A 19,724-nucleotide genomic window follows, 5' to 3' on the forward strand; every position below is an offset into this window, starting at 1 on the left:
AGACCTCAATACACCGCTGATGGCTCTAGATCGTTCATCCAAGCAGAAAATCAATAAAGATATATTGGCCTTAAACGAAACATTAGAGCACCTGGATATGATAGACATCTACAGGACACTTCATCCCAAAGTGACAGAGTACATGGAACATTCTCAAGAATTGACCATATGTTGGGCCACAAAAATAACATCAGCAAATTCAGAAAAATCAAAATTGTACCAAGCATATTTTCTGATCATAAAGCCTTGAAACTAGAATTCAACTGCAAAAAAGAGGGAACCCCCCCCACACACACAAAAATGTGGAAATTAAACAACATACTTTAAAAAAATGGGTCGAAGAAATAAGCGCAGAGATCAAAAGATATATACAGACAAATGAAAATGACAATATGACATATCAGAATCTCTGGGATGCAGCAAAAGCAGTAATAAGAGGAACGTTCATATCACTTCAGGCCCATATGAACAAACAAGAGAGAGCCCAAGTAAACCACTTAACTTCACATCTCAAGGAACTAGAAAAAGAAGAACAAAGACAACCCAAAACCAGCCAAAGAAAGGAAATAATAAAAATCAGAGCAGAAATAAATGAACTAGAGAACAGAAAAACTATAGAAAAAAATTAATGCCCTGGCCGGTTGGCTCAGCGGTAGAGTGTCGGCCTGGCGTGCAGGAGTCCCGGGTTCGATTCCCAGCCAGGGCACACAGGAGAGGTGCCCATTTGCTTCTCCACCCCTCCCCCTCTCCTTCCTCTCTGTCTCTCTCTTCCCCTCCCAAAGCGAGGCTCCATTGGAGCAAAGATGGCCCGGGTGCTGGGGATGGCTTTGTGGCCTCTGCCTCAGGCGCTAGAATGGCTCTGGATGCAACAGAGCAACGCCCCAGAGGGGCAAAGCATCGCCCCCTGGTGGGCATGCCGGGTGGATCCCGGTCGGGCGCACGCGGGAGTCTGTCTGACTGCTTCCCCGTTTCCAGCTTCGGAAAAATGAAAAAATAAAAAAAATAAAATAAAAAAAATTAATAAAACAAGGAGCTGGTTCTTTGAAAAGATCAACAAAATTGACAAACCCTTGGCAAGACTCACCAAGGAAAAAAGAGAAAGGACTTGTATAAACAAAATCCAAAATGAAAGAGGAGAAATCACCACAGACATCATAGATATACAAAGAATTATTGTAGAATACTACAAAAAACTATATGCCACCAAATTCAAGAATCTAGAAGAAATGGATAAATTCCTAGAACAATACAACCTTCCTAGACTGAATCATGAAGAAGCAGAAAGCCTAAACAGACCAATTAGCAGGGAGGAAATAGAAAAAACTATTAAAAACCTCCCCAAAAATAAAAGTCCAGGCCCAGACAGTTCTACTAGTGAATTCTATCAAACACTCAAAGAAGACTTGGTTCCTATTCTACTCAAAGTCTTCCAAAAAATTGAAGAAGAAGCAATACTTCCAAACACATTTTATGAGGCCAACATAACCCTCATACTGAAACCTGGCAAGGACAGCACAAAAAAAGAAAAATATAGACCAATATCTCTAATGAATACAGATGCTAAAATACTAAACAAAATACTGGCAAATCAAATATAACAACATATTAAAAAAAATAATACATCACTTCTCAGCCTTTTGGTTAAGATCAAGTGTAAAAAAATAATACATCATGATCAAGTTGGATTCATCCCAGAATCTCAAGGATGGTTCAACATACGTAAAACGGTTAACGTAATACACCATATCAACAAAACAAAGAACAAAAACCACATGATCTTATCAATAGATGCAGAAAAGGCATTCGATAAAATATAACACAACTTTATGTTTAAGACACTCAACAAAATGGGTATAGAAGGAAAATATCTCAACATGATAAAGGCCATATATGATAAACCATCAGCCAACATCATATTAAATGGCATAAAACTGAGGACTTTACCCTTAAATCAGGAACAAGACAGGGTTGTCCACTCTCTCCACTCTTATTTAATGTGGTGCTAGAAGTTCTGGCCAGAGCAATCAGACAAGAGAAAGAAATTAAAGACGTCCATATCAGAAAAGAAGAAGTAAAGGTATCACTTTTTGCAGTTGATATGATCCTATACATTGAAAACTCTAAAGACTCCACAAAAAGATTACTAGAAACAATAAACCAATACAGTAAGGTTGCAGGATACAAAATTAATATACAAAAGTCCATAGCCTTTCTATATGCCAACAATGAAATATTAGAAAATGAACTAAAAAAAAAAAAATCCCCTTCACCATTGTAACAAAAAAAATAAAATACCTAGGAATAAACATAACAAAGAATGTGAAGGACCTATATAACGAAAACTACAATGCATTGTTAAGGGCAGGGGTCCCCAAACTTTTTACACAGGGGGCCAGTTCACTGTCCCTCAGACCATTGGAGGGCCGGACTATAAAAAAACTATGAACAAATTCCTATGCACACTGCACATATCTTATTTTAAAGTAAAAAAACAAAACGGGAACAAATATAACATTTAAAATAAAGAACAAGTAAATTTAAATCAACAAACTGACCAGTATTTCAATGGGAACTATGCTCCTCTCACTGACCACCAATGAAAGAGGTGCCCCTTCTGGAAGTGCGGTGGGGGTCGGATAAATGGCCTCAGGGGGCCGCATGTGGCCCGCGGGCCGTAGTTTGGGGACCCCTGGTTAAGGCAAATCGAAAAAGATACAATGAGATGGAAAAATATTCCTTGTTCTTGGGTAGGAAGAATAAATATAATCAAAATGGCCATATTACCCAAAGCAATTTATAAATTTAATGCAATTCCCATCAAAATTCTGGTGACATTTTTTAAAGAAATGGAGCAAAAAATCATCAGATTTATATGGAACTATAAAAAAACCCTGAATAGTCAAAGCAATCCTAAGGAAAAAGAGTGAAGCTGGGGGCATTACAATACCTGACTTCAAACTATATTATAGGACCACGACAATCAAAACAGCATGGTATTGGCAGAAAAACAGACACTCAGACCAATGGAACGGAATAGAAAGTCCAGAAATAAAACCACATATATATGGTCAAATAATTTTTCGATAAAGGGGCCAACAACACACAATGGAGAAAAGAAAACCTCTTCAACAAATGGTTCTGGGAAAACTGGAAAGCCACATGCAAAAGAATGAAACTCGACTACAGCTTGTCCCCATGTGCTCAAATGAATTCAAAATGGATCAAAGACCTGAAACAATAAAGTACATAGAAGAAGACATAGGTACTAAACTCATGGACCTGGGTTTTAAAGAGCATTTTATGAATTTGACTCCAAAGGCAAGAGAAGTAAAGGCAGAGATAAATGAATGGGACTACATCAGACTAAGAAGTTTTTGCTCAGCAAGAGAAATTGACAACAAAATAAACAGACAGCCAACTAAATGGGAAATGATATTTTCGAACAACAGCTCAGATAAGGGCCTAATATCCAAAATATACAAAGAACTCATAAAAAAACTTTTAATTTTGAAACAATTTCAGATTCCTGCCGACATCGCAAAAATAACACAGTTTCTGTGCACTGTTCACCCAGCTCCCCCCCCAATCCCCCAGTGCTAACATCTTTCATAACCACAGTTATCAAACCCAGGAAATTGACACTCTACAATATTATGAAATACACTACAGACTTTAATTGGTTTTCACCATTTTTCACATACACTTGTTTTGTGTTTTGTGTTTGTGCTTGTGAACAGCCCTACAGAATTTTATCACACGTAGACACTTGTGTAACCAACATCCCACCCAGGACGCCGAGCAGATGCTGTTTAGTCTCACGTCACTCCACGACTCTAGTTCCACAGAGTGTTTTCAGTCTAGCTAAATCCTTGGTAAGAGAGCAGAAATCTCAATCCATTCCATCCTCTCTTCTGTGATTTCATTCTCTGTACCCACACTCCTGTTGCTGTCTGTGGATGACCACGCACCTTTCCTGCTATTCCAGCCCGGACTCTGCAATGCCTCTGTTCTCCTTCCAGACTTCGTCTGTCTTCTCCCTTGATCCAAGGTCCAAGCTGAGGTCTTCCCTCCTCTCTCTTTTTCAGGAATACCTCTCTTTCCTGTTCCTTTGTTTAGTGCAAGCACTGAGATGTATATAACAGGATTCTTCTGGTTGCAAGGGAGAGAAACTCATTTTACACTAACCTAGGGGAAAAAAGAGAATTTATTGGGTCATGTAAGTAGCATGTTCCAGGGCAGGAGTGGCGTCAAATCCACCTGGACCCAAGGGTCCATTCAAATAGTGCTCCAGGGCTCAGCCTTTCCATTCTACACGTCAGACCACACGGTCTCTGCTCCTCAGACTCCTGTTCAGCAGCCAGGCAGCAGTGGGAGAAATTTACAAATAGCTCTGGCCAAATAAGTCCCAGGAGGATTCTGATGGGCCTTGCTTGGTCCATGTGCTCGTACCTAAGATAATCACTGTACCGGAGTGGGCAGCTTGTCCTTCCTAGGACCGTTGGACCCTTCTTTGGTTTATTGTGGTGGGAAGTTAAGAGAGGTGGATCAGCATCATCTGAAGCATGTGGGATGGGTCCATCCCAGAGAAAGGTGCTTTTATGACAAAAAAAAAAGGGGGGGGGGCGTTGGCGGCAGGGAAGAGACCAGTCAAGTTTGTCTCTGTAACAGAGCACAGTTCACCAGTCATTCTGTGGCAGGGAAAGGGGTCTCCCTTGGGTCAACCTTTCTCTTTGTTTCTGTTATCTGTTGCTGTAGAACTACCGCAGTATTTATTTATTTATTTATTAATTATTATTTATTATTATTATTTTTTTTACAGAGACAGAGAGAGAGTCAGAGAGAGGAATAGACAGGGACAGACAGACAGGAACGGAGAGATGAGAAACATCAATCATTAGTTTTTCGTTGCGCATTGCAACACCTTAGTTGTTCGTTGATTACTTTCTCATATGTGCCTTGACCACGGGCCTTCAGCAGACCGAGTAACCTCTTGCTCGAGCCGGCGACCTTGGGTCCAAGCTGGTGAGCTTTTGCTCAAACCAGATGAGCCTGCACTCAAGCCGGAGATCTTGGGGTCTTGAACCTGGGTCCTCGGCATCCCAGTCCGATGTTCCATCCACTGCGCCACCGCCTGGCCAGGCACTACCGCAGTATTTAGTGGCTTAAAACAATAAGCATTTTATTTATTTGCACACAATCCTGCAGTTTGGGTAGGGTGAGGCACTAGGACAGCTTGTGTTCATTCTGGGGAACTAAGGTGCTGGGCTGTGTGTCTGGGGTGTAGGCGTGTGGCTGCATCCTGCATCCTCAGGGGTAGTGAGCTCTGGCTTCTAATGGTTTGTGTTAACTTTCTTTTAGTGGATATCATGGAGATAAAGGAAATCCGCCTGGGGAAGAACTCCAAGGATTTTGAGCGTGCTAAAGCAGTCCGCCAGAAGGAAGACTGCTGCTTCACCATCTTGTACGGGACCCAGTTCATCCTCAGCACACTCAGTTTAGCAGGTGGGTGCACGTCTGGGTGCTTTTCTCCCTCCCTGTGCCTCAGTTTCCTTCTTAGGACATTCTTTCATAGTAGGATGCTTGCACATACCCTTCCTATTGGTGTGTGTTTGGGGGCATCCCTGCCACTGGCTAGCTGTGTGCCTTTGGGCCAGCGGCTTGATCCCTCTGAGCTGCTATTTGCTCAGCTGTGAAATGGGGAGAATCACAGTGCTGGCCTCCCTGGGATGCTGTAAGATGACATTAAGGGCCAGCCTGGCTCATGCTGAGACCTAAAGGCAGGTTGCCTTTACATTCCAGCAGAGCCTGGTCTACACCCTTTATTCACTTTTACCGATCTGAAGGAACTGTCCTGAAATTTTATGTCTCACACAAGTGAGCATGCACATACACACATGCACACATGTACACACACACTTGCATGTGTGCATATATGCACATGCATAGACATATATCTGGAGGTGAGATTTCTAGAGGAGCAGAGACCGTGTTGCCTGCCATGTAGAAAGAAAAGATTGAGCCCTGATGCACTATTTGAACAGTTGGCTTGAAGCCACTTCTGCCCTGGAACATGCTATTTACACGACCCAATAAATTCTCTTTTTTGAATCCACCAAAAAGCCTGAGAGGCCTCCAAGAGCCCAAGAGAGCTGTGAAGGAGCCTAGGAACTTTCCTCAGGTGCAGAAGCTGGGAGCTCCCTTCAGGTCCCATCCTAGAACTTAACTGACTGAGAGCTCTCTGCATGATCTGACTAATGAGAGAGAAAATAAGTTGTATTAAAAGTAGACCAAAGCGGGGAGAGGCTTTGAACCGCGAGCAAGGTTCGGACAATTCAGTTAGGCTCAAATAGCTGTCATTGATTTATTGAATAATTTGTCGTTCATTTTTTTCATTATCTTTTGTGCATATGCTCTGAACTAGTCACTGGGGCTGTAAAGGTGGATAAGACACGGTTGCTGACCTTAAGGAGTTCATAATCTCTTTGGGAGACAGACGTGTGGATAGGAACTTACAGTACCCTGTGATAAGAGCTATAGTCCAAGTATAATATAGTGTGCTGAGGACTACAGAGTGTCTAATTCCAGGGAAGGCTTTGCAGAGGAGGTGACTTTCAAACTGGGTTTTGAGGTATCAGTAAGAGTTGGGGGGGAGAGGGAGGATGGTCCAGGGAGAGGGCGTTGCATATACTAGGATCTGGAGGAAGGAAATAGCAAACTGGGTGTGGGGAATGAAGAGAGTGTGTCGGATGCACGGTATGAGCTGGGTGGGTGGCAGAGATGGGCAGGAGAGGAGGGACTTGTGACTGTGGACCTCCTGAGCTGTGTCCACTTAGCCCCACTTCAGGCTGAGCCTGAGCCTCGCTGCTGTTCTTGGTAGGAAGACCATGAGAACCCAAGCAAGACTCGGAGCCCAGGATACCCGTGTGTCCCACTCCAGGGTCCCTCTTCTAGAGCTCTGGAATTCAGAGTCAAGCAGAGAGATGGGCCAGACTTAGATTCGGGTCCCAGCTTCTCATTGACTGGCTCTGGGACAGCTCTCTGAACCTTAGCCTTGGTTTTGTCCTCATCCACACGGGAAGAGTGAGAGCAGCAGCAGCGCAGGCATGGTCTCGTCTGGACTAACAAGATACCCGGTGGGTAGGAGATGTTTAATAACTCAGCCAGGTGTTGGCTCTGCTAGCTCTGGTTCACGGATGAGGAGATGAGGCACAGAGGGGTTAAGTAACCAGCGGAATGTCAGGCTCTTAAGCACCGCTTGTTGCTGCTGCCCTCCTGAGCCTCAGCGGCACCTACTTCCCACCCCCTCTCTGGCCTTGGTTGGAAATGGGAAATGTTGAGGGTGCTCAGGATTGTGGTACAAGTTATTCCAGACTCTGTGTCTTATTAGCATAGGGTTAAAAGCTAAAACACTTTTTTAAACAACTGCCTACTTATCACCTTGGCTGTAGATGGCTCATCATGGGCATGTGGCCTCATCTCAGACAAGAGCAGGTCATAGAACCACGATGTTAGGAAGGAGATGCCTTCTTGGTTCCTTCCTGCTAAACTACAGATTGGCTTCTCCCACGATCTGAACGGGGCTGGGGAGCCGGGGAGGCAGGGAAGGCAGTGGTCTTCCCAGGGTGTAACACAGCATTTCTGTTCCTGTTCACCTCTCCAGCCGACTCTAAGGAAGATGCAACCAAGTGGCTTTCTGGCTTGAAAATCTTACATCAAGAAGTGATGAGTGCGTCCACACCCACCATCATTGAGAGGTATTGGCTTTTGCCTGTTTATCTTCGCCCGCTCATTCACTTATTCTGCTCCCTTTAGCCAATGTGGGCGAAGGAAATGAGTCATTTCGTCTTGGAGACTCATTGAGTGTCCTGTACGCAGTGGGTGCCCAATAGTGGCTGTGGACTCTCTGATGTCTCACAGAAGAGATTCTCTCAGAGGGCGGGCCTTGGCCTGTTGGAGTGAGAAGTGCATTGAAACTGAGGCAGAAACCTGTGCTGGTGTTGTGTTTTTTTTGGGAGGGGGCAGAAGGCTTCCTTCTTAAAGGAGTTAGGAGGCGTTTGCTGACTCATCAAAGGGCAGAGAGATGCAAGGTCCAGAATTTCCCACCTGCCACTCAGGACTGTCTGGTCAGTGTCTGACTGGGACTGGTTTGTGGATTGTTGTCTCCCCCAGTAAACCAGAACCCTTCGATTTCTACCATTTTCCTGACCAGCTTTTTGGGGATTAACGGACACCATCAGAGGGAATCGCCAGCTTAAAGAAAGACAGCCTCCATGCTCACGGGGCCTCGCGGCTCAGCTACGTGTTTTGACCACAAGGAGGGAGCTGCTCTCCAAGTTAGAAAGTTGGAAAACCCTTCCTGGTTCCCATATGTCGCTGCCCCATAGCACTCAGACTGGTACTGTTTTCTAACTCTGTCTCTCGCTCTTTCTTTTGTCTCAACTCTCTTCCCAGTTGGCTAAGAAAGCAGATTTATTCGGTGGATCAAACCAGAAGAAACAGGTGAGATTTGTTCACATTTTGTGGTTTGCTCCAGACCCTGGTGGGCTCTGATTTTCATTCCTTTCTTTAAATGTTCCAAGGGGGTTGGATGGATCGTGTGTTTTGTACTGTGGAAAGGTCCTTAGGAGGTCAGATTTAACCTACTATGAGCCAGACGCCTTGCTGGGTGCCGGGGGTGGTGGTGGATGGCAACAAAATCGCCCTGTGTGGAGCCTCATTCCAGTGGAAAATTTGAGGCCATCGCAGAGACGGATTCTCTGCCACAGAGCATTTGGACCACATCATTTCTGCCTTCGCATTTGCGTACCGTCTGTGTCCTGGGGAGAAACAGGCTCACCATGGCACCTGCCCTTATTTTGTGGTGGGAGAGATTGACCATACAAAAGTAAAGCAAGTTGCATAGTGCTGATTCTCATGGCTGGGCAGACAAGAGATGGCGTCGTGATAACATGTAGTTCAGTGGGCTTAACCTGGTCACTCAAGAGTTCGTCTTGGAGTAGTCGCCTGTCAGCACAGGCGATGCTCTCTGCCAGACATTTTTGTAACAAACACGGCTTGTCCTTGGATGAAGGTGGCATAATTTCCTGATTGGTGAGAAATCAGTTCCTTCTTGATGACATGGAGTTGTCCCTTTTATTGTTGTGAATGATGTTATTAAGAGGGCCTTTGGGTCCAGACACCTTTTGTTAACTTGTGTGAGGAGGGTATGAGCAGGATGACGTCCTAGAAGAGGAGTCCCAGCAGCAAGGTGTTTTCCGGTCTGACCTGTTGAGAGAGGTGGTAGCGATGTATCTTTCTACCCTGGTGCAGGAGAGCTCCTGTCTCCTTGCGTCCCGTATCCCTGGACTTTGACTTTTGTTGGTCTAGTGAGTGAGAGGCAGCCGCTGACTTCTGCTTAAATTTGCATTTCTTTCTTTATGGGTGAGGCTGAAGATCCTCTTGCCCATTATTTCTTATAGATGACCCAGTTCTTATTAGTAATGTAATGATAAAAACTACCATTTATTGAGCATGCCAGGCACTATGCTGAGCACGTTATAATCCTTGTCTCATTATAAGCCTTGCATCTGACCGTCTGTCAAGTTTTTTTTTTTTCTTTTTTTTTTTTTTTTTGTATTTTTATGAAGCTGGAAACGGGGAGAGGCAGTCAGACAGACTCCCACATGCGCCCGACCGGGATCCACTTGGCACGCCCACCAGGGGGCGATGCTTTGCCCACCAGGGGGCGATGCTCTGCCCCTCTGGGGCGTCGTTCTGCTGCGACCAGAGCCACTCTAGCGCCTGGGGCAAAGGCCAAGGAGCCATCCCCAGCGTACGGGCCATCTTCGCTCCAATGGAGCCCTAGCTGCGGGAGGGGAAGAGAGAGACAGAGAGGAAGGAGGGGGGATGGTGGTGGAGAAGCAAATGGGCACTTCTCCTATGTGCCCTGGCCGGGAATCGAACCCGGGTCCCCCGCACGCCAGGCCGACGCTCTACCGCTGAGCCAACCGGCCAGGGCCCCATCTGTCAGTTTTTACATGTGTTTCCTTCCCTCCATTAGGAAAGGCCAGTATAGCCTGACCAGTGGTGGTGGATAGAGCATTGACGTGGGACATAGAGGACCCAGGTTTGAAACCTTGAGGTTGCTGGCTTGAGTGCAAGCTCATATAGCCTGAGTGTGGGATCATCAACATGATTCCATGGTTGCTGGCTTGAACCCAGAGATCACTGGCTTGAAGCCCAAGGTTGCTGGCTTGAGCAAGGGATCACTGGCTGGGCTGGCTCTCCCCTGGTCAAGGCACATATGAGAAGCAATCAGTGAACAGCTAAAGTGACACAACTACGAGTTGATGCTTCTCATCTCTCTCCCTTCCTCTCTCTCTTAAAAAAATGATATGTCAGTATCATATGTGAGGCAAAAACTGACTTCTACAACCTTTCCTCTTGTTCCTGAAAGTCTTTCCACCTCTGAGGCATCTCTGTGTCAGGCCCCTGTCCCCTGTCACTTGCTGATTTCAGAGTTTGGGCATCCTTCCACACTCTTTCTGCACACACTTGACGGCCTGATGTGAAAACAGTAGCCATGAAGTGCTGAAAAGCTTAGTAATGTTGCTGGGTCAGCCAGCAGCCAAGTCCACGTCCCTCTGTCCATCTGTCTTTCCCACCGTCCTCCTCTCACCCGGTATGTACTGTGTGGTCCCACACCCTGGGCCATGCGTGGGTGTTACAGAGGTGGATCAGATGCGGTCCCTGCGTTGGAGGAGTTGGTACACACTGGTCTCTTTCAGCCCCAGGGGTGGTGCTTCCTATGAGTGTTCCCTTTCTCTGTGGCTTGGGTGACTCATAGTTGAGATTGGCACAGGGGTGAGAGATGGAGCCTCCTGGGCTCTCTCTTCATGCGGTGGTGGTGCGGGGTTGTCGATTTTGCTGTGAAGTTCCTCTCCATCTTCTGTGGTCAGAAAATGGCTCTCTTGCTCAGAATGGATTCTTGCAGGTCATTCTCAGAGATCCGTCTTTCTATCAGCTGATGGAGAGTCTTCAGTGGGGAGGACCTCTGTGTTTGGACTTAATGCCTTGTTCCTTGCTTACTTACTGTTTCCTCTCTCCAGCCTCATGTCTGGTGGGCAGAGCCCCGCTGTTTGTCGACATGTGAAAAATCCCACCTTTCCTGTGGTTCTATGAGGCCCCGAGGGAGTTTCTCAAAAGGAACTTTGACCAGGGAGCCAATGAAAGGGCAACTGACTTCTGTTCTGCCAATTTCCCCACCTTTCCTGTAGCCCACGACTGATGGCATTTCCCGAATGAAAACAAAGGAGCAACAGAAGCAAAAGAAAGACTCAAGGCGCCAGGAGGCGAGCTCTAAGCTGGTGCTGCTCGGGCAGTGCCCAGCCCCCAGTGTTTTCCTTGGCCTGAGCACCAGCTTTCATTTTCAACAGCTCGAGAGACAAAATGGTAGCAACTGGCATTTGCTGAGCGCTTGCTCTGCAGCCGCCATGGTGCTGAGCCCTTGACATCCCTCTGGATGCTGATGGAATGCTCTCAGACTGGTGCGCGAGATGCCCTTCCGTCCATTTTATGAGGACACTGAGGCCAAGAGAAGTTAAATAACTTGTCAAGTGTGGCACTAGAGTTTGAGGCCCACCCATCAGTACTTGACATTGCCATTTATTTATTTATTTATTTATTTATTTATTTATTTATTTATTTAAATTGTGCTCTTGAAAGCTGGGCAGAAGCAAAAATCTCCTCTTCCCCATGCTGACCTAAAAATGGTTATTTAGTTTTTTGTTTGTTTGTTTGTTTCTAGTGAGAGGAGGAGAGATAAAGAGACTCCTGCATGTGCCCTCAGTGGGATCCATCTGGCAACCCCCGAGTGGGGCTGATACCCAAATCAATGCGGCCAATGGTCAAACCAATTGAGCCACACTGGCTGTGGGAGCGGAAGAGGGAGAGAAAGGGGAGAGAGACGGGGAGAGAAGCAGATGGTCTCTTTTCTCGTGTGCCCTGACCGGAGATCAAACCTGGAACGTCCATACGCTGGGCCGATGCTCTATCTACTGAGTCAGCTGGCTAGGGCTTCCATGTCCTCCTTTATGCTGTTGAAGCTCTCACTCACTAAGTTCATTGAGCATCCTTGTTACCAGTGTTTTTTTGTTTTTTCAACATTTTTTTAAAATTTTAATTTATTGTGTTTACATAGATTCTAGTGTCCCCCCGAATGCATCCCCCCTCCCCCGTGTTCCCCACAACATCCCCCTCTCCCCACTCCCCACAACGCCCTCCCCCTTTCCCTCCAGGATTTGCTTTTCTGCTCTCTATAACGTTGTGTTATGTGTGTATAATTTCACCAATCTCTTTCCCTTTAGAACCAGTGTTTTGAACTTGGCATCTAGTGGATTACTTTCCTCCATGTTGTTTAGTTATTTCTCTGGAGTTTTGTTCTATTTCATTTTGGACATGTTTCTTTGTCTCCTCATTTTGGCAACCTCCCTGTGCTTGTCTTTCTTTTTTATTTTTCCATTCAGTGAGAGGAGGGGAGACAGAGACAGACTCTTGCATGTACCCTGACTGGGATCTATCCGGCAAGTCCACTAGGGTGTGATGCTCTGCCCATCTGGGGCGTCATTTTGTTGCTCAGCAACCAAGCTCTTCCTAGTACCTGAGGTGGAGGCCATGGTGCCATCTTCAGCACCCGGGGCCAGCTTGCTCCAATAGAGCCATGGCTGCAGGAGGCAAAGAGAGAAAGAGAGAGGGAAGCAAAAGGGGGAGGGGTGGAGAAGCAGATGGGCGCTTCTCCTGTGTGCCCTGACCGGGAATTGAACCTGGGAGTTTCACACGCTGGGCGGTGCTCTATCACTGAGCCAACTGGTTAGGGCCTGTTTCTATGTATTAGGTAGAGCTTCCACATCTCCCGGTCTTGGTAGAGTAGCCTTATGCAGTAGGTGTTCTGTAGGGTCCAGTGGTAGAGCCTTCCCAGTCACCTAAGCTGGGCATTCCAGGTGTACCTTTCTCCCACCCCATGTGTGGGCTGTGTATACCCTACTGTTGTAGTTGAGCCTTGATTGCTGTTGGCATGTCAGTGGGAGGGAATTACCCTCAGGCTGATCAGCTGAAAGGGCTGGCTGTGACTATTGACTACTGTGAGGGATCAGCTGTGCAGGGGCCCACCCCACAGAGCGGGACTTACATCAGCAGGGCTCGGTGCTGCCGAGTGTGCCCATTGAGTGTGCCACTTGTGGAGGTGGTCGGGTGGTGCTTCGATGTGGTCTGAAGCTGCGCATGGACTTTTTTTTTTTAATGGTGGAAGTCGTTCTTGTTCATTATAGACAATTTTGGAAATGCTGATAACTAGAAAAAAATATAAATTTTATATTAAATGATAAGCACTGTTAATTCTAGATATATTTTTCAGTAGATTTCTTCCAGCCACAACTTTGTTTATTTGCTTCCTTGGTCATTTTTCTTTATTAATATATAATTATATTAGTGCTCTTATATTAATGCTTATATTAGTGCTCATATATTGTATTAATATATAACTATATATGTGTTCTTAGATGTTTTTTAATTTTTAAATTTTGGAATGCCCTGGCCGGTTGGCTCAGCAGTAGAGCGTCGGCCTGGTGTGCAGAAGTCCCGGGTTCGATTCCTGGCCAGGGCACACAGGAGAAGTGCCCATCTGCTTCTCCACCCCTCCCCCTCTCCTTCCTCTCTGTCTCTCTCTTCCCCTCCCACAGCCGAGGCTCCATTGGAGCAAATATGGCCCGGGCGCTGTGGATGGCTCCTTGGCCTCTGCCCCAGGCGCTAGAGTGGCTCTGGTCGCAGCAGAGCGACGCCCCGGAGGGGCAGAGCATCGCCCCCTGGTGGGCAGAGCATCGCCCCTGGTGGGCGTGCCGGGTGGATCCCGGTCAGGCGCATGTGGGAGTCTGTCTGACTGTCTCTCCCCGTTTCCAGCTTCAGAAAAATACAAAAAAAAAAAAAATTTATATTGAGAGTAAAGTATAGAGAGTTCCCATATCCTCCTTTGCCCAGTTTTTCCTGAGGCTCACATCATGCATTATCATAGTATATTTGTCAAAATAGAAAGCAACATTGGTGTGTGACTGTTAACTAAACTCTAAACTTTCTTTGTAGTTCAGTGTTTTCTCCTTCTTTTTATTTTTCCCCCACCCCTGTCTTTCTCCTGGTCTGGCATCCAACCCAGGACCCCACATTATATGTACTTAGCTGTCCAGTCCCCTTGGCTTCGCCTGGTCTGTGACACTGGCTCAGTCTTTTCTTATCTTTAATGACTGTGACAGTTTTGAGGAGTACTTCTTAGGTGTTTTGTAGCATGTCCATCACTTTTGTTTCCGTCATAATTAGACTGGAGTTATGGGTAGGATGAAGTGGTGGGTCTTGGGGAAGACGATCACAGGGGTGAAGGTACTTCAACAGATATCAAGAGGAGCATACATTCAACATGGCAACATGGCTTGTCAGTGGTGGCGTCAACCTTGGTTACCTGGCCAACTTAACCCACCCTCCATTCTTTGGGAAGAACTCAAGTCCAGCCCTCACTAAAGGAGGGAAGGATTGAACAATTTTCACCTCATGTCAAACTGTAAGAACTCCATTTCATTGCATCTCTTCAGGAACATTACATCAGTGCCTACATTATCATTCAACCAATAGGAATTTGCTGTTTGGCTTGAAAAGTTGCTTTTTGTTTGTTATTTAGTTTGTGTCCAGTTTTTCATGTTCCCGTTGTCACAGAATTGTGTTTGAAGTGAACCTGTGATGTGTAACCCTCATGGGAAGCACTTTGGGGTCACTGTAGGAGTCTCGGCCTCTGTGCTGTGACTCCTTGGTCCCCGTCGGGCAGACGTGGTCTGCTTTCCTTATGTCTTTTCTTTGTTGTTGCTTATGTTGGCTGGGTTCCCGAGCTCAGGGATCTTGCTGGTTCGGTCTTAATAGTGTTTGTTGGATGAACGAAATTCCTCCCTTTTCATTCCTAGACATAACATTGGGCAAACGGAACCTTCTAGTATTGGAAACTTTCCCTCTGACATTTCCAGGCCTTGGGAGACTGGGTCAAAGGTGTAAATGTTTTAACAGTGTAACCGTAGCTAGATTCCAGAGACTTCCCCTTCCTGAGTTTAGTTGTCTCTTATCTGGGAATTAGGTTCTAAGGTCAGTGCATAAGGTGAAAATACCCTTGAGAAAGGCCTGCAGCTCCTATAAGGGTCCCTGGAATCACATTCTCCAGTGTGAGGCTCAGAGGCTGAAGGGGCAGGAGCCCCAAGGGCTGGGCATTTCCCTCCCCTTTCCCCTTTGCCCTTGGCCCGTTGGCACATAGCATGGAATCTGCATGTGCCCCAGTGCACTCCTGTGTTTCTTTGGCTTAGCAAGGATGGGGGGAGACTGAGTTGGGCCTTCAGAAGGTGAAGGGGGTGGGAGGCAGGTGTGTGGGTCTAGTTTTCTGCTTCAACAGGAATACAAGTAGCTTTCATGGGGTTAATAGTTGTGGCTTCAGCACCTGGGGGGTGTTAGACACAGGTGTGCACAGCCTCCCCTGCAGACATTCTGCCTAGTGAAGCAGGGCAGGCACTCTGCCAGGGCTTAATAATTTGCATTTCTTTCTTTCTTTTTTGACAGAGACAGAGTCCCAGAGTCAGAGAGAGGGGCAAATAGGGACAGACAGACAGGAAAGGAGAGAGATGAGAAGTATCAATTCTTTGTTGTGCCGCCTTAGTTGTTCATTGACTGCTTTCTCATATGTGCCTTGACTGGGGGGTGGGGGCTACAGCAGAGGGAGTGACCCCTTGCTCAAGCCAGTGACCTTGGGCTTCAAGCCAGCGACCATGGGGTCATGTCCATGATCCATGCTCAAGCCAGCGATCCTGCGCTCAAGCTGGTGAGCCCATGCTCAAGCCAGATGAGCTCGCACTCAAGCCGGTACCTCAGGGTTTTGAACCTGGGTCCTCCGCGTCCCAGTCCAATGCTCTATCCACTATGCCACTGTCTGGTCAGGCGAATTTGCATTTCTTATCAGTGCCCAGATGCTACTGGTCCAGGGGCTCTGCTCAGTGCACGTTTCTAGAGCTTCACTGACTGACCACTAGCCACTAGTCACATGCGGCTGTTTACATGTAAATGGGTTAAAATGAACTGAAATGAAAAATTCAGTTCCTTAGTTGCACGAGCCATATTTCAAGTGCTCCACAGCCACAGGTTTCCAGTGGCTACTGCTTTGGACAGTCCAATTCGGAACATTTCCATCCTTGTGAAAAGTTCTGGGCAGCGCCGGGGTTCGAATCTCAGCTCTAACACTGGTTGTATGAGTTTGGGCAAATTAGTTGATTTTACTGTGCCTTTGTTTCCTAATTTGTGAAAGAGAGAGAATAGTTTCTACCTCCTAGGGCTAGTGGGCTGGTGTGGGGGCTCGTTGGATTAGCATGTGAAAAGTGCTTGGAAGGTGCCAGGCTTCTCTTACAAACACTAACAAATGTTATTGTCATTGTTGTTTTGAGAAGCGGGGGTGGGTGGGGGAGGTGTTGGTCCAGGCTCGGGGTGTCAGGGAGGGTTCCTTCTCTGTAGCCGCTGGGTAACCAGTGTCCTAGGTCGGGGTCAGGCTGTGCAGCACAGACCCATACACCCAGAGTGGGGGGTGAGGAAGAGGTAGGTGTGTGTGGGGGGTAGAGTGGTGAGGCCCCAGCACAGGAGCCCAAAGAGGCTCTTTGGTCCCCCCTTTACCTGGGGGCTTAGGAGCTCACTGTCGGGTGAGCAGGTGGGCTCCGATGTTGTGGTGCCGAGATGCTCCTGTCCCTGGATCCTGAGTTTGCTCCGTTGGCTCCCAGGCAGCTGCATTGGCTCCCAGCTCCCAGTCTCTTTATTCTTCAGCATGGGAAGGTTTTTAGACCCTGTCTCTGTCTGGAAGTTCTGGGTTGCCGAGAGGCCTCTGACCGCTCCCTTAGTTCTGGATTTCTGGATGAGCTCCGCTGGGCCACCAGCTCGGCCAGATCCTCCCCTGCCTTGTCTGGCAGCGCCAGCCCCCACCACTTCAATCCCTTCATCCTGGCCTTGCCAGGCTCCCCGTGAGCACGCCCAGGCTCCCACCGGGCAGTGCAGGCTCTCCCTGGGCACACACAGGCTCCCCCCCGGGGATGCACAGGCTCCCCCTGGGAACGCACAGGCCACACGCCAGGCTCTCCCCGGGCACGCACACTCTCCCCCGGGCATGCGCAGGCTCCCCCTGGGAACGCACAGGCTCTCCCCAGGCAACCACAGGCTCTCCCCGGGCACGCACAGGCTCTCCCCGGGCACGCACAGGCTCTCCCTGGGCACACACAGGCTCCCCTTGGGAACGCACAGGCCACATGCCAGGCTCCTCCCCCTCCCCCGCACGCCCAGGCTCCCCCCACCAGGCTTCCCCTGGGCACGCACAGGCTCACCCCCAGGCATGCAGAGGCTACCCCTGGGCATAGCAGGCTCCCCCTGGGCATGGAGAGGCTTTCCTGCACGCCCAGGCTCCCCCCCATCCCCGGGGCACACTCAGGCTCCCCCTGGCTGGGTCAGAAAGGGGTCTCGGCCAGCCCCCACTGGCCTGCCAGGCTCTTTGTCACTCTCAGCACTCTCTGGGAAGCCCTCGGTGCTGAACCTATAGTCATGGGTGGGGGGTAGGGAAGCATCTTGCAGGTAAACATCTCTGACAGCAGGGAGGCTGTTAGACGAGAGGTCATAAAGCTGGAGGTGGGGACACTGGGTGGCCAGGAGTCCCACTTGGTCATCTCCAGCGGCAGTTGCTGAGTATAACGAACGTGCTGTTTTCTTCCAGACGGACTGGCAGAGGCCAAGTTGACAGTGTTGGGAAACTGGGTCATTTCCTGCCCACTTTCTGGGCAGGCTTCCTTCCTTGGCCACGCACAGTCCCTGACCAATCTGACGTTTCCAGAACACAGCAGTTTCTCTGACCACACCAGTGTCCCCTTCCCCCATCCTCTCTGTCTCTGTGGGACACAGCTCTGCAGCTCACATGGTACTGGATCTCATGCCCCTGACCCGCCACCCAAATTCCACCCCTCTCACTATTCACGCTGCTTCCCCAGAGGCCGTCAGCTGTGGTGGTGACAGGCAGACCTGGAGGCATACACTCCTGAAGATCGCTGTGCTGTGGTCAAGTGACTGTATGGTTTGGACTTTGATTCTGCTGCCACCCAGCTCTGACCTTGAGTAGTGACCCCCAACCGCTCCCCCACATTGCCCGTTCTGAGCCCTGGCGGTCAGTAATGCACACTGTTGGGGGTTTGACTGCAGTGCAGGGTTAGGTAACATTATTGACTGGATGACACCCAGGGCAGCCTGGCACATAGTAGGTGCTTCTCTGCCCTTCCCCTTACTTCCCCCTCTCTGGCCCTCAGTGACCTCTCTTTGGTTTGAACTTTGTGACATTTCCTATCTGCAGAGGTTATCTGGTCATCTCACAGCGTGTTCTGCCCACACTGTATCTCCTACACAACTGCTTCCAGGCCATCCCTGCAGGGTGGAGATCAACCTTGCACGTGAAGGTGTCACCCCAACCTTAACCCAGCTCTCGTGCGCTCACTTAACATCCACTGATGGGTCATGTCATGGTGGGCCGCCTGAGCTGGTAGCTGACAGGAGTAGCCAAACCTACGCTGGCTGTTGCAGCCCCTCGAGGTTGACGGAGATGGGGGTTCTCTTGCAGCATCAGCCTCCGGGAGTTGAAGACCATCTTGCCCCTGGTCAACTTCAAAGCGAACAGTGCCAAGTTCCTGAAGGATAAGTTTGTGGTAAGTCTCAGCCGGGTGATTTTATGAACTCGGGGCTACTTGCGCCTCTCCTGGGAAGCCACTACGTGCCTTTGAGCTGTGCCGAGGTGCCCGAGCACATCCTTTGCCTCCAGATTCCACTCTGACTTACCGCCAACAGATGGATGATGTGAAGGTCTTAGGACCATGTTCAGCCCTAGCGGAGGACGTCCTCCATGAAGACGTGTTTACGGAGCTGCTTGACTTGAAATGTTTTCACCAGCCCAACTTTCTCTTTCCCTCCCCATCATGCAGCCAGCCTGTTTTCCTTCTAGTACTATGAACAAATGTTTGTTTTGGGAAATATTTTGAAAGATTCCTCATGTAGGTTGCCAGGGATGTGGCATTTTGTAAGCAAGTCCTGATAGTGTAGTTGTCCGAGTTGGCTCTTTTCTGACCTTCCCCTTACTTCCTGCCTATCAGTCCTCCCACTCTCCCCCCCCACCCCTCCTTCCACCCATAATTTAATTTGTTTATGTTCTTGTACAATTAAACTGTTGGTAGATCAGAGGTAAGTAAAGTCTCTCCAGGGGTGATGGAGTATAGGGTAGAATAGGTGGGGGCTTTTTAAAATGCTGTAAGGCTGGATATTGTGAGGCACTCTTTCTGTCTGGCCCAAGAGACACACCAAATTTTGTCAGGGAACCCAACAAGACTCTCAGTAATCCCAGTTGGAGGGCTCACATGGCCAAGTTAACAGTAACCCATCACAGGATTCCTCAGCCAAAAACCTCATTCAGTTTTCTGTAGCAATGCCAGGGGTCCCCAAACTTTTTACACAGGGGGCCAGTTCACTGTCCCTCAGACCGTTGGAGGGCTGCCACATACAGTGCTCCTCTCACTGACCACCAAATGAAAGAGATGCCCCTTCCGGAAGTGTGGCGGGGGCCAGATAAATGGCCTCAGGGGGCTGCAGTTTGGAGACGCCTGAGTTAA

At 48.2% G+C, this 19,724-nt stretch overlaps 1 protein-coding gene across 1 annotated transcript in view; it reads left to right on the plus strand.

The window, feature by feature from the left end:
- Positions 1–19,724, plus strand: part of PLCG2 (phospholipase C gamma 2) — a 170,720-nt gene that overhangs the window by 61,283 nt on the left and 89,713 nt on the right. Inside the window, exons 3-6 of the mRNA XM_066243879.1 lie at positions 5,359–5,502; positions 7,661–7,754; positions 8,452–8,499; positions 18,686–18,770. Coding sequence (XP_066099976.1) covers positions 5,359–5,502; positions 7,661–7,754; positions 8,452–8,499; positions 18,686–18,770 — 371 coding nt within the window. The remainder of the gene's footprint in view (positions 1–5,358; positions 5,503–7,660; positions 7,755–8,451; positions 8,500–18,685; positions 18,771–19,724) is intronic.

Source organism: Saccopteryx bilineata, chromosome 9, assembly GCF_036850765.1.
Source record: "Saccopteryx bilineata isolate mSacBil1 chromosome 9, mSacBil1_pri_phased_curated, whole genome shotgun sequence".
Lineage (NCBI taxonomy): Eukaryota > Metazoa > Chordata > Mammalia > Chiroptera > Emballonuridae > Saccopteryx > Saccopteryx bilineata.